This window comes from Nicotiana sylvestris, chromosome 7, assembly GCF_000393655.2.
Source record: "Nicotiana sylvestris chromosome 7, ASM39365v2, whole genome shotgun sequence".
In the NCBI taxonomy this organism is placed as follows: Eukaryota; Viridiplantae; Streptophyta; class Magnoliopsida; order Solanales; family Solanaceae; genus Nicotiana; species Nicotiana sylvestris.
Genome location: NC_091063.1, coordinates 149,601,923 through 149,617,547, shown reverse-complemented (window position 1 = coordinate 149,617,547; position 15,625 = coordinate 149,601,923). Strand labels below are relative to the sequence as shown.

Genomic DNA, 15,625 nt, shown 5'->3' with positions numbered 1-15,625 from the left:
AGTTGACTTTCAAGATTTGGTCTACAAGAGGTAATCCTACACCTTAGACTTACATATATGGAGTTAATATGGAATTATGAGTATGAATCATGTATTACAACTTATGGTATGTTGATTGGAATCCATAAATTCCCAATTTAAATATATGAACATGGTAGGGATTTAAAGATGTTTAATTGATGGAATTTTGTTGGTTGGGTATGAATGGATGGTCATACATGTGTAGTTGGAAGTTATAAATTGGTTAGGAATGATGGTGAGATGAATTGTTGGTTAATGGTAATAGTTGGAAGAACCAATACTATAGTTATGAGGTGTAAATATCTATGCCTACAAGGTGTTTGATAATATGCCTAAATGGCATAAGTTATGAAATTTAGTACTAATATTGGCCCTATTTAATGACGTATTGTAGATTGATGTTTACCTAAGAGTAGTGGATCATTGTAGTACCATTAAGGGGCAAGTCCCATATATGTATGGTTACAACCCCGTCTTTTAGAAATCGAACTTCATCGATGTTTGTGTGATTTTTTTGGCAGATTCGTCGTACGAGGAGGCCAACCGGAGAGGCAAGGGCATAGTGAGCTAGAGGTGAGTAATGAATTTAAATGATGCACTGAGGGTTTGAAACCCCAGATTGCACAACATACTGCTATGTTGAGATGAGACACGCGTTGTATGACGAGCGCGGGGTCATTTACTATTGGGGATTGTGACTTGGTCCATCCCAGTTGATATTTTTACCACGTAATTGATAAAGATTTATTATTTTTTTACTATGATTGGGCTTATTGCCATATTTGGGCTTCGTGCCAATTATCTGAAATCTTTTGTGAATTTACATCACTATTTTCCTCACGAATTGAAATATTATTTGAACTCAGTCCAATTGAATTATATTATTTTGTGAACTCAGCTACATTTATACTCAACTCGAGATTTAATGATATTTATAATGCTGTTGAGCTGAGCACTATTGTTTTACTGATGCCCAAGAGGCTTATGATTATTTTCTGGACTGATTGAGGCCGAGGGCCATACGTGAGGATATGTTGAGTGATGTGAGGAGGCTTTCAGGCCTCGAGTGTTATATGAGGAGGCTTTCAGGCCTCGTGTGTGATGTGTGAAGGCTTTCAGGCCTATTGATATTGCGCTTGGGCTGTAGGAGCCCCTCCGGAGTCTGTACACACCCCCAGTGAGCGCAGGGTACCCAGGTGAGTTGGGAGTGGGCCCGAGAGGCCGTTGCTTGTGTGTGGTGAGTTGGGAGTGAGCCCGAGGGGCTGATGTTGTGTGCTGGTGAGTTGGGAGTGAGCCCGAGGGGCTGATACTATACTGAGATTTACATATTGAGCCCGAGGGGCAAGCTTTTGATTTATCCTTACTGTGGAAATTATTTGTCTTTACTGTTTTAAAAGAAGAATTATCTGATACTCACTATTTTACTGTATAACTGATTTTACTGCTTGGGATAGCGCTATATTGTGCCGTTATGAGATTTCATGTTTTCAGTCGTTATTTATTTTTATTACTCACTGGGTCGGAGTACTCACATTACTCCCTGCACCATGTGTGCAGATACAGGCAGAGCTGAGTTCGCTCCTGAGCGCTGATTCTTTCCAGACATTATAGATACAGATAAGAATCAAGCTTTTTAGCAGCTTATGAGAAGGTGCCCAAAATGTTCTATAATATTTTGACTTGCGGTGTAGCATTTGGGAGATATGAAATGGTTTGTGGGATTTGAGACAGCATGGTTTCGTGATTCAAGGTCACTCCAGAGGAGTGTAGATGGAGTATATTATGTGTTGAATGGAGAAGTATTATTTCCAAGGAAATTAAGGGAAAATTGGAAGGAGGTAGGTTGATTAGCCATAGTTGAATTGGCATATTGGTGTCAGTGATCAGTTCCTTCAGTGTGAGCAAGTTATGCAAGTGATTTGTGGCGGTACGTGTGAGGCTTGTCGGCCGCCGTAATTTATTTTGTTCAGAAGCATTCTTCTGTTATGGATTGTTATGTGGAGGCAAATCCCGGAAGGGTTATGGTGGCTTGGACCACTACTTAAATATTGGCATATTCGACGGTTATGAGAATTCACCTGTATGTTGCTATAGTTCTCCCGAAGTAAGTTAAATGGAAAGCCTTATGTGATGAAATATTAGCCTATCGGTGGTTCCAGAGTTGTGATGGAAATCATGTCTATCGTATATCGGCACGTGAGATGCAGTGAGTGGTATGGAATTTGAAGTAAGGACCAAGGTCGCAGTTTGGTCAATGACTATGATGTCACAAGCTCGGATGAGCAGGAAAGGAGTTCCAGTGTTTTGAGTAAGATGGGTATTGATGTCAGTATCACCTGAGACCGGTGTTCTGTGAGAAAGGCTTTGCATCCTGGTTAGGGATTCTTGATCACTTTTCAGCGTTAGTGCAGCCGGTGGTTTGAATGTGCGAACCCGTTAATTATTTCGGAAGATGGTGGGAGATTGTCCCACAGGAAGATTGTATAAGTGTGACATGTAGTCACTAGATTGATTAAAGATGTAAACCAAGTATGACGTTTGTGATGGTGTCGTTAAATTAAAGATTCATGCCTGGAGGGCACTTGGCATATTGGGTTGTGAACTGGGGAGGATTACCCCGATTGTGTCGGTTGTTCTTGTGTGCTATGAGAAAAATGGGAGTTATTATGGACCTTTGAAAGGTCATCAGACTAGTTCAGTGTGATCAGAATCGGCTTGAAGTCGATGGATAGATTTAATGTGAATAATGGCTCTATATCAGGCCAAATGTGTGCATTTTAGTAACGCGGTCCTCATGGAGGAGTAGTTAGGTTGATGTTTCATTGTCAGATATTTCGCGTAGTGATACATTGCGCCGTGTGAGTTGTGAGACGACTTGAGAAATTGCTATGTGTTGAGAATCTGTGTAGGAATGACGTTATATGAGCATCTTGGCTCTTGAAATTCAGATTGTACATCGCACCTCAGTTGTGCTTGAGTTTTGTAGCTTATAACGCTATATGTCCCTCAGAGATATTATTATGCACTTAGCATGCTTACGACCGATACTCGGTATTTTGTTGTAATGAGCAAATTTGGCTCGATGTGCATCTCCTTATGTGAGATCTATGTGTGGATCGGGTGGCACGCCGCCATGGGTATGTTATCTGGATTGGGTTGCACGCCGCAACAGTGTGATGTTGAGTATAGTTTTCTATATGCTATTTTGTATGCCTTGCTTCCTATTTTCTAAGGAAAGTCTGTATTAGTGTGTGAGATTGGTAATTCCTTCCAGAGTTTGTTTTCCTTTCGTACCGCGTTCAAATTGGTAGCTTATTGGCATATTGAGGCATCATATGCGACTTTTGATTATGTCTGGGGTGTCTTATTTCCTGAGCAGTTCGTACCGGGTGAGACGAGATCATTGAATTTGAGATTAGTGTAATCTAAGTATATGAAGTAAATTAAGGAGCTAAGACCATGATTTTGCTCAAAATGAGGTGATAGTTCTTGCCAGGAGTATAGAACCAACGAATCGTTGTCTCGACAGTGGTCATGAATTTATGCATACCTCATCCGTTATGTCAATATTGTAAGAGTTAGAACAATACCTATGTACATCATGCAGAACATGAGATGTGTAGCGATTTTCTTCTAGGTGATTAAAAAAAGCTTCAGATGATTAGGGCGAATGATCTTCGGATGATTGGGGAAATAGTATTGCTAATTGAAAGTGACTTGATGAGAGTATATGTCTTATAAAAAGGTAATGTTATTAAACTAATGATATTTCGGTAGTATTGCGACATGTTCTTGTTGGGTCCGTTGATGGTACTGATGAGCTTGAGGTACGACTCTTTCGTTTGAGTCATTTTTCATGACTTGACTATGTTCAGGTCGTTTCTTATTGGTGCACGTATTATGAAAGTTGTGGCTTAGGCCTGTATTGAGGGTCATTGATGAATACGAACTGATTTGATTTCAGCATGTTTGATGGGTAAATATCGAGGTTCGGTTTTAAAAAAAATGTTACTATAATTGCTAGAGGAGAAATGGCCTCATGAATGGTTGATCTGAGCAATGGTTATGATTTATTGCGTGTTTCAATTATCATTGGCAGTATATGAGAGTGTTGGAATGAGACATTGGCTAATAAGAGATTTCTATCGGTATTTGGTTGTTGTGGGCAGCTGCTGTGAATGGAAGTTATTGCTGCATTTGTTTGAGTTATTGGTATATCATACAATTGCACCTAAGGTTGCAGGCATGGTCTATTACAGCTGGTTCAAACTTATTCTGAATGTAGGTGTGAGGTTCTGATCTTGTGTATGATTCCGAAAAGGTGAAATGTGGCTCTATGATTTATGGGCTAGACTAGATTGTGTGATCTTAGTTACAACGCGTTATCGGACCCATGTGAGATAGGGTGACGTGGGATTATCTCCGGGTTTATGCTTGATAAGGTCATTCAGCTTTTCGTTGGCTTCTAGGACAACTCTGGATACGCTCGAGGACGAGCGTTTGTTTTAGTTGGGGAGAATGTAACGTCCCGAACCGTCGTTTCTTGTATTTTCATCCCGTATTCCCCGTTAAATGCTTATTCATGTTTCAATATGTGTACTTGGTGAATTTGAGTCAATTTGGATCGAGTTTGGTATGAAATGGGACAATTAGTCTCTTTAAGGAAGAATTAGTTTGGAAAAGTCAACCGGACGTTGACTTGTGAGTTAGAGGGCTCGGAATTTATTTTCGATGATTCGGTTTGTTTTGGGGGATGATTTAAGGCTTAGGAGAGCAACCGGAAGTAATTTTGGAGGTTCGGTGTAGAAGTTAGCCTATTTTGGCGAAGTTAGGATTTTGGCGAAATCTGGTTGGTAGGTGAGATTTTGATCCGGTGGTCGAAATGGGATTCCGAGAGTTGTTGTAGCTTCGTTAGGTGATTTTGGACTTGTGCGCAAAATTTCAGTTGATTCGGAGGTGATTTGGTCGGGTTTTTGATCAAATGCGTATTTTGGAAGTTTTGGAAGAACTTAGGCGTGAATTCGATGTAACTTGATGGTTTTGATGTTGTTGAGATGTTTTGATGATTGGAATAAGTTTCAATAATGTTTTAAGATATGTTCGTGCTTTTGTTTGAGGTCCCGGGGACCTCGGGATGATTTCGGATGGCTAACGAGAACTTTTGAAGTTGGAAATTTCATAATAGACGAAAGTTGTAAATGAGTGCGCACAAGGCCTCAGTTTGAACGATAATATCTCTCGTTATATAAGGAGTTGTGTGATCTAGAACCTATCAAATTAAAGCTCTTTGAGTCTAGTTTCCAAAGCAGTAAACCGTTCGTCATTTGGAAGTGTATTCAGGAAGTTATGACCATTTCACTGGTCAGGTGTCAGAGCGCGCGAAGTATTGCGCGAAGTTGCGCGTTTCGCGCGTCTGAGGCAGAAAGCTCAGCAAAAATGCGCGAACAACGCGCGAACAGCGCGCGAACTCGCGCGACTGGAGGGTTTTTAAGTACTCTAAAGACTGGAAATGAGAGGAATTGAGTCATTTCTCAAGCTTAGAGCTTCCTCTACATCCCAACTCGACCAAGGCACCAATTGCACTCCTAAGTCAAGCTTTTAAGTGTGTTTTCATGGTGATTTCACTTCACAATCACAAGTTACAATATGATTTTGATTGGATTTCATAGAATTTCTTCAAAATCTCAAGAACACTCCAAAGTTGACTTTCAAGATTTGGTCTACAAGAGGTAATCCTACACCTTAGACTTACATATATGGAGTTAATATGGAATTATGAGTATGAATCATGTATTACAACTTATGGTATGTTGATTGGAGGCCATAAATTCCCAATTTAAATACATGAACATGGTAGAGATTTAAAGGTGTTTAATTGATGGAATTTTGTTGGTTGGGTATGAATGGATGGTCATACATGTGTAGTTGGAAGTTATAAATTGGTTAGGAATGATGGTGAGATGAATTGTTGGTTAATGGTAATAGTTGGAAGAACCAATACTATAGTTATGAGGTGTAAATATCTATGCCTACAAAGTGTTTGATAATATGTCTAAATGACATAAGTTATGAAATTTAGTACTAATATTGGCCCTATTGAATGACGTATTGTAGATTGAAGTTTACCTAAGAGTAGTGGATCATTGTAGTACCATTAAGGGGCAAGTCCCATATATGTATGGTTATAACCTCGTCTTTTAGAAATCGAACTTCATCGATGTTTGTGTGATTTTTTTGGCAGATTCGTCGTACGAGGAGGGCATAGCGGAGTAGACATTGGACCGTCTTGAGGTGAGTAATGATTTTAAATGATGCACTGAGGGTTTGAAACCCCGGATTGCACAACATACTGCTATGTTGAGATGAGACACGCGTTGTATGACGAGCGCGGGGTCATTTACTATTGGGGATTGTGACTTGGTCCATCCCAGTTGATATTTTTACCGCGTAATTGATAAAGATTTATTGTTTTTCACTATGATTGGGCTTATTGCCATATTTGGGCTTCGTGCCAATTATCTGAAATCTTTTGTGAATTTACATCACTATTTTCCTCACGAATTGAAATATTATTTGAACTCAGTCCAATTGAATTATATTATTTTGTGAACTCAGCTACATTTATACTCAACTCGAGATTTAATGATATTTATAATGCTGTTGAGCTGAGCACTATTGTTTTACTGATGCCCAAGAGGCTTATGATTATTTTCTGGACTGATTGAGGCCGAGGGCCATACGTGAGGATATGTTGAGTGATGTAAGGAGGCTTTCAGGCCTCGAGTGTTATATGAGGAGGCTTTCAGGCCTCGAGTGTTATATGAGGAGGCTTTCAGGCCTCGAGTGTTATATGAGGAGGCTTTCAGGCCTCGTGTGTGATGTGTGAAGGCTTTCAGGCCTATTGATATGGCGCTTGGGCTGTAGGAGCCCCTCCGGAGTCTGTACACACCCCCAGTGAGCGCAGGGTACCCAGGTAAGTTGGGAGTGGGCCCGAGAGGCCGTTGCTTGTGTGTGGTGAGTTGGGAGTGAGCCCGAGGGGCTGATGTTGTGTGCTGGTGAGTTGGGAGTGAGCTCGAGGGGCTGATGTTGTGTGCTGGTGAGTTGGGAGTGAGCCCGAGGGGCTGATACTATACTGAGATTTACATATTGATCCCGAGGGGCAAGCTTTTGATTTATCCTTACTGTGGAAATTATTTGTCATTACTCCCTGCAAAAAGAAGAATTATCTGATACTCACTATTTTACTGTATAACTGATTTTACTGCTTGGGATAGCGCTATATTGTGCCATTATGAGATTTCATGTTTTCAGTCATTATTTATTTTTATTACTCACTGGGTCGGAGTACTCACATTACTCCCTGTACCATGTGTGCAGATACAGGCAGAGCTGAGTTCGCTCCTGAGCGCTGATTCTTTCCAGGCCAGGCGGTGACTATGAGTAATAGGTAGCTGTTGACGTCCACAACCCCGTTTTCTCCCTTATCTTTGTTATTTATGATAATTTCAGTCTTTGTAAAATATTAGTAAACTCGGTAGTAGCTCATGACTTGTGACACCCCGATTTCGGGCTGAGTTGGGATGGTTTTCCTTGTTCTATCACATATATTTTGCATTTAAGATTATATTGCCCATGATTTAGACTTATTCCTGCTAAATAATTATAAAGAGATGTACTGTTTTGTTGATTGGCTGGCCTTGTCCTCACGAGAGGTGCCATCACGACCGGGTTGGGATTTTGGGTCGTGACAATGGGCGTGAGTGTTGGCCAGTCAAGATCGCTCATGTCCAGAAGATGAAGGCAGCAGATATGAGCATGTTGAGATGGATGTGCGGGCACACCAGGTTAGACAGGATCAGAAATGAGGTTATTCGCGACAAGGTGAGTGTGGCCCTATTGAGGACAAGATGCGGGAAGCGCAGCTTAGGTGGTTTGGTCATGTGAGGAGGAGGAGCACCGACGCTCCAGTGAGGAGGTGTGAGAGGTTGACATTGGAGGGCCTACGGAGAGGTAGAAGTAGGCCTAAGAAGAGGTGGGGAGAGGTGATTAGGCTAGATATGGTGCAACTTCAGCAAATCGAGGACATGACTCTGGATAGGAAGGTGGGGAGGTTGAGGATTAGTGTAGTAGAGTAGGTAGTCTAGAGTATTCATAACAATATTATTGGCACGCAGTCTCGCTTTTTGTTGGTACTGTAGATTTTTATGACTATCTGTTGTTTTTCTTTCACTGTTGATCACCTTACTATATATCTTATTGTTTTATTATGCTTTTATATGGCTTTTTGGTACTGTCCCTTCTTGTCTATATTTTTATTAATGTGGTGCTTATGTTTTCCTGAGTCAGGGGTCTATTGGAAACAACCTCTTTATCCTCACAAGGTAGGGGTACGGTCTGCATACACACTACCCTCTCCAGACCCCCACAGTATGGGATAACACTGGGTATGTTGTTGTTGTTGTTGTTGCTAAGAAAGAGTGTAAATATTTTTGTTAAAACTCTTTACTCGCATCTTTGATTAAAGAAGAGAATAAACGTTTGTAAAGTATGTATTGTTTGAAACTCTCAAATAGGAAACAAAAAAACAAACTTAGTGAGATAACTCGAAATTTTATGAATTTTTTTAAAAAAAATTCTTTCAAAACTCTTAAATATAATATTTTTTCTCTTATCTTTCTAAAAATATGTAAACCTCCTATATAATGAAACAAATTAAAAGTAAATATAAGATAATTTTGAAGTGGAAAAATAAATAAACAAACTAAAATAAAAATATGAACAACTTTTTATTTATAATTCTAATTTATCTTTTAATATACTTAGTTAAGATATTCCTCGTTGAGAGTATATGTGTAGGTATTCCATAGTATTCGAAATTGAATCATATTATAGGAATTTTTAGTGTAACTAACCCATCTTTCTATTGGGTGAAAAACTTTTTGCAAGAAACTTTGTCACACTGTTCAATACCTCTCTCTAAAATTTAGAAATTATTTTAAATGAACATCGTTGGTGAAGAAAGTCGTTTTTCTTCTTATAATTAAAAAAATAAATTGATTTTTGATTGGCAGATGATGACTTATTTTCTAGAAGACATTTTCTTTCCTTCTAACATGACTAGAATATCTAAAGTTCATAAATTGGCAACTGTTGTCGAAGAAGTTTTGCTTAACAGCTTGTTTGGATGGTTGTTACGCATCGTTTCATGTATCGTATCGTATTGTATTGTTTGATAAATATAATATTTGGATAGATTATATCGTTTGCCATCGTTTCATGATATCACACACCAACAATATGAAGAATAAACTTGCAATATTATAAAGAAAAATTATGATACAAGGTAAAATTACTATATAAAAAAGTAGGGTAAATGATAAAATAAAATAATTTAATAATAATAAAGGGTGAGATTGAGAGAAAAAGACAAGGTAACGACGCGACCACACCAAATCGGTTGTTACATAAAGTGGCACATTTCGTCATTATGTAACGATGGATTTAACAATACGATACAATAAAATTTAAATAACAATCAAAACAAATATTGTATTTAAAGTAACAATACGATACGATACAATGGGTAACAACCATCTAAACAAGATGTAAAAGAAATAAATGTGTCGCTAGCAAATTGATAAATCATTTTCCCCGATATATCAAAAGATCATACATAAAAATATTCGAATTCCCATTGGCCTCAAAGATTTTTCATATATTAAATTAACTTTGCTTCTTCAAACTCCAACAAGGGGCGGAATTATAGCCCAGATTATGAAATTTATAATATTATTTGATGGCCCCTATTTCACTTTATCTAAAGGAATAGGGATCGATTTCACTTAATACTATTTTTTCTCCTTTTTTTAACGGTATACTCACGTTATAAAAGTCCTAAATCCGCATCTGACTCGAACGAAGAAATATTTTGATAATGACAATGCTTGTAATGCATGATAAAAACTTTTTCCTCAGGCTATCATCTGTGTATGGAAGAGTGTCAAAATCATGCCTATAGTTAGCTAGCTGTCTATGAAGCTTTAATTAATCTTAGGAAAAATCTATAGAAAATGAAATTCTGCATGTCAAATATACTATACACATCTTGTATTCTTTGACACCACTCCAAAGTTTGTTCTACAACTACACTTGGTCTAACCAAAGATAGCTTAGAATCAATCTATTTCACTTTTCTCTTCAACAATATTATCTCTTTATATTTTATTTCACCAAATCAACCAAACATCATATGACAATCTATATATACATATGACTTCCATGCAATTCCAGAACAACAGCAGCAAGAACTTTACAAAAAAGAAAAAGCAAAGTGATCATTTTCTGTGCAAAAATGGGTGCTATTGGAATATTTTTTGTCTCTCTCATTGCATCATGTCTCCTCCATAGCGTTTCAGCTACAACAAGACAATATAAATTTGAAGTATGTATATTAATTATTACACAGTTCCCTCTTCTATATCATTGGATTTTAATTTATATACATTGACATTATAAACTTTTATGTTACCGGTGCATTTTAACATGTTACGGCTGGTTACCAGCCTTAATTAGTAATATTTTAAAACAAAAATCTTTTAATTGACCTGATGGTATTAAAATTCTTTTACAACTATGTAATCATTTTATGTCTAGAATTAGAATTATCTAGGTTACCAATCTCTCTTATTATAGATAATTAATCATATATAAATTTCTTTTAGGCGATCAGATAGTATACTAAGCTTAGCTCTATATCGTTTTGTGTTTAGAGTTAGCATGACTAACATTACCATGGCCATAATTTTATTGTCTTTTGGGTAAATTTCAGATCAAAATGCAAAATGTGACAAGACTATGCCACACGAAGAGTATGGTTACAGTGAATGGACAATTCCCTGGACCTAAAGTTGTGGCAAGGGAAGGTGATCGTCTTGAAATTGAGGTGGTCAATCATGTTCAGAACAACATCTCCATCCATTGGTAATCATAAGAATTCTATTATTTTCATGATTTAATTCATAGGGTTGAACAACCAATTAATATTTCACGATTAAGGGTGTCTTCTTCTTACAAATTAACTTTACTCCAAAGCTTAACTATATATTTGCTCCTACAATAGGCATGGAATTAGACAGCTTCGTAGTGGATGGGCAGATGGACCAGCATATATAACACAATGTCCCATTCAAACTGGCCAGAGTTATGTCTATAACTTCACTATAATTGGCCAAAGAGGAACATTTTGGTGGCATGCACATATTTCATGGTTGAGATCAACTGTTTATGGTCCTATAATCATTCTTCCTAAGAAAAATACTCCTTATCCATTTGCCAAACCCTACAAAGAAGTTCCCATCATCTTTGGTAATAAGCGATCATTAATTAATTTGAATATAGGAAGTTATTAAAATACTAATGATGAACTGATGAATACAATATGTCACAGGAGAATGGTTCAATACAGATACTGAGGCCATAATTTCCCAAGCTTTGCAAACAGGTGGAGGTCCTAATGTTTCTGATGCCTATACTATCAATGGACTTCCTGGCCCTTTGTACAATTGTTCAGCCAAAGGTAGTAAACTTCATTTTGTACCATTACCATGCTATTGTTAAATATATTCTGTAATCCTTTCCAAAATGAATAACATAATTTGGAGTATATACACAAAGTCAAATTTATATTTCGGAAAATAAAATTTGTCATCGATTGGATACTGTTTTTAATTAAGGTAACAGTTAAATGAAATTTCATACAATCTCAGCATCATAATTAAGGTTGTTTGATTTTTCATATGATCACTATATATGCTAAAGAATATTGATATATTTGAATGTGCTTTATACAGATACTTTTAAGCTGAAGGTGAAACCTGGAAAGACATATCTTCTTCGATTGATCAATGCTGCACTTAATGATGAGCTTTTCTTCAGCATTGCAAATCATACTCTTCGAGTTATCGATGCAGATGGCGTTTATGTTAAACCCTTTGAGACAGATACACTTATTATTACACCGGGACAAACTCACAATGTTCTTCTCAAAACTAAACCTCATTTTCCTAATGCGACATTGTACATGACTGCTCGGCCATATGTGACAGGCCCTGGCACATTTGACAACTCTACAGTTGCTGGAATTTTAGAGTATGAATCAAAATCAAAACCCCATTTGAAAAACCTACCACTCTTTAAGCCATTACTACCAGCTCTCAATAATACAACTTTTGTCACCAATTTTACGAGTAGATTAAGAAGTCTTGCGACTCCTCAATTCCCTGCGAATGTACCTCTAAACGTCGATAAACAATTATTTTTCACAGTAGGTCTTGGAACAAGTCCTTGATCAAAACAAAAATTGCCAAGGACCTAATGGCACAAAATTCTCAGCTTCAATTAACAATGTATCATTTGTGCAACCTACAACTGCACTTCTCCAATCTCATTTCTTTGGACAATCCAAGGGTGTATACAAGCCTGATTTTCCTTATAGTCCTTTAAATTGGTTTAACTACACTGGGAACCCTCCGAATAACACCTCAGTTAAGAAGGATACAAAACTTATGGTTTTGCCATTTAACACGAGCGTGGAGTTAGTGATGCAAGACACAAGTATTCTTGGTGCTGAAAGTCACCCTCTTCATCTTCATGGATTTAACTTCTTTGTCGTTGGCCAAGGGTTTGGGAATTTTGACCGCAATAAGGATCCAGCAAATTTCAACCTTGTTGATCCTATTGAGAGGAACACTGTGGGTGTCCCTTCTGGTGGTTGGGTTGCTATTCGATTTCTAGCAGACAATCCAGGTAATTTGATGTTCTGCATGCATTCAAGCATTTTACTAATATCATTCATCTTATAAGTCTCTAAATCAAAGTAAAACCACATAGATACTATATAAGTTATAGTATATATTTATTCACAAAAGAACATGATAGAATAATTATGACGCTATGTACATGGGCAAAGCTATATGGTTTGAAGAGGATTCAATAGAACCATTTGTCATAAATTATATTATACATTAAAATAACGTAAAAATAATATTTTTAATATACATAGATACTTGAACACCCTTTTGACATACTAGAATCTTTTAGTGTAGCATCAAAGGTGGCTCAAAATTTGTATGGAAATGTTGTAGGTTCTAATCTAGGTGTGAATAATTAATGCATTTTTAATTCGCGTGTTAGTTAATTTCTGGCTCCGCAAAATAATGACATATGATGTTGTTTGTTACCAGGAGTATGGTTTATGCATTGTCATCTGGAAATTCACACAAGTTGGGGACTGAAGATGGCATGGTTGGTCCTAGATGGAAAACTTCCCAATCAGAAGTTGCCTCCTCCCCCGATGGACCTCCCAAAGTGTTGAGAATTTAATTTTGTGCAATTTTTGTACCTATCATTTGTGTTTTCTCATTTTTTTTTTATCAGTTCATGCTCTTTATAATTGATTACGTGTGTGTGAGAGAGTCGAGAATTTTTGTAAATTCAAATCTCTGAGAAATTTGGAATCAATAATTAGAATCATTACCTTCCTTTTGAATAATCTTTATCTTTATAATAATTGACGTTTATATCCTTTAAAGCACATTTTAGAATATGGTGTCCAAAATGTATAAGTGCTTTATAAAATAGTAGTTTTTTGATAAGTAAAATGGTAAAATTTGTTTGTTATTTTGAATCTTTGACCTCAGTCCTCGAGAACATATCCTAATCACAAAGGGATCATAACTGGAATTCCAATGTCGTGAATCCATCAAATCTCAACTAATCTGTAATTAGAAAAACGAGGTTTATCGTGACGTTTTGATGTCAACAAGGTTGAACTGCTGACCTCTCTCAGCTGGAAAGAGCAAACGAAACTAGGTTGAGGGTCTATTTCGTCTATTATTGTTAAAATAACATTTAATCATACTTGAACAGATTTTTTTAATTTAAAAAATAACAAAGCTACTTCTGCTTATATTTTGACCGACTAAGAAAATATTAGCTTTTTATTCTTCCGTAAGCACTTTCTTCTTCTTTTCTTCTTTTCTCATTATTCCTCTTTCTTCTTCGTCGTCTTCTTCTCCTCCGGCATCTTTTCTCCTCCTTTCTGTAACAACTCAGTCGGTCATTTAGAGAGTTGTAGCCCGTTCCCCCATTTTTCTTCTCCTTATATGCTTTACATTTGTTATTTGAGTTATCGGGTTAGTTGGTTCAGATCCGGAAGAATTTCGGAATGAATTGAGACACTTAGTCTCATAATTGAAAGCTTAAGTTGGAAAAATTGACTGGATATTGACTTATGTATAAACGACCTCGGATTTGAATTTTAATGGTTCCGTTAGCCCCATTGGTGATTCTGGACTTGGGAGCATGTCCGGATTGTGATTTGGAGGTCCATAGTGGAATTAGGATTGAAATGGCTAAAGTTGAAATTTTGAGAAGATTGAGTGGGAGTAGACTTTTTTTATATCGGGGTCGGATTGAATTCCCGAAAGTTGAAGTAGTTTCGTGGTGTCATTTGTGACCTGTGTGCAAAATTTGAGATCAATCAGACTTGATTTGATAGGTTTCGGCGTCGTTTGTAGCATTTGGAAATTTCTTTTTTTGGTGTAAAGAAAAATATTATTAATCTCTCAACCAACCAAATATAAAATTTCTTTAAACTGTACAAACTAGAAGAATAAGTACTTACCTTCCTCTATGATATACTAGAAAACAACTCCTCTATCCATTTCCTTCTACCATCCCCCTCTTTCCTAATACTTTGCATATTCACTCGTAATTCAAGCCTAATGAAATTTCAAAGTTCATTAGGCTTGAATTAGGGTGTGATTCGTGTTTTTGATGTTGTTTGAGGTGAATTGAAGGCTCGACTAAGTTCGTATCATATTTTAGGACTTGTTGGTATGTTTGGTTGAGGATCTAGGGGCCTCGAGTTGATTTCGGGTGACTAACTGATCAAGTTTTGAAGTTGATGAGTTGCTGCAAAATTTTCACTACTGGTGTAATCGCACCTGCGGAGTGGGCACCATAGGTGCGAGCCCGCAGAAGCGGGAAGAAAGCTGCAGAAGTGGGCAAGGAAGAGATAAGCTGGGACCGCATGTGCGAAGATTCTCCCGCACCTGCGAGGCCGTAGAAACGGAGTTGAGGGGAGTCAGCAAAGGTCGCAGGTGTGATTGTTTTTCCACACCTGCGATTGCGCAGATGCGGGTCAGGTGTTGTAGAAGCGAAGGCAGCTGGGTTAAGTGATTGCGCAGAAGCGGAGTTTCTACCTCAAAAGCGGGACCACAAAAGCGGATTTTGGGACCAGAGGTGCGGTTAAACTGGGCAGAACATATAAATGCTAGGGTTCACGATTTTGGCTTCATTTTAACATTTTGAACTCGGAATTGGGCGATTTTTGATAGAGATTTCGAAGGGATTTTTGAGGTAAGTCACTTTTGGTTAAATTTCTTCAATAATTATGTTTTCCCATTGATTTTCTCACCTAGTTGGTGTGTTTTTAAGGTGTAATTTGGGAATTTGAGGCTAGGAATTTGGAGAGTTGATTTTGGGGATTTGAGTGTCGAATTGGTATCAGATTTTGATAAATTTGGTATGGTTAGACTTGTAG

General features: G+C 37.5%; 1 protein-coding gene across 1 annotated transcript; it reads left to right on the top strand.

The window, feature by feature from the left end:
* The first annotated feature begins 10,395 nt into the window (after window positions 1-10,395).
* Window positions 10,396-13,486, top strand: LOC104231613 (laccase-17-like). The gene is given in 7 exon segments (XM_070150795.1): window positions 10,396-10,462; window positions 10,850-11,001; window positions 11,141-11,385; window positions 11,468-11,596; window positions 11,871-12,363; window positions 12,365-12,825; window positions 13,263-13,486. Coding segments are annotated over 6 exon segments (1,605 nt in total). The 5' UTR covers window positions 10,396-10,462; window positions 10,850-10,855; the 3' UTR covers window positions 13,394-13,486.
* The last annotated feature ends 2,139 nt before the right edge of the window (window positions 13,487-15,625 follow it).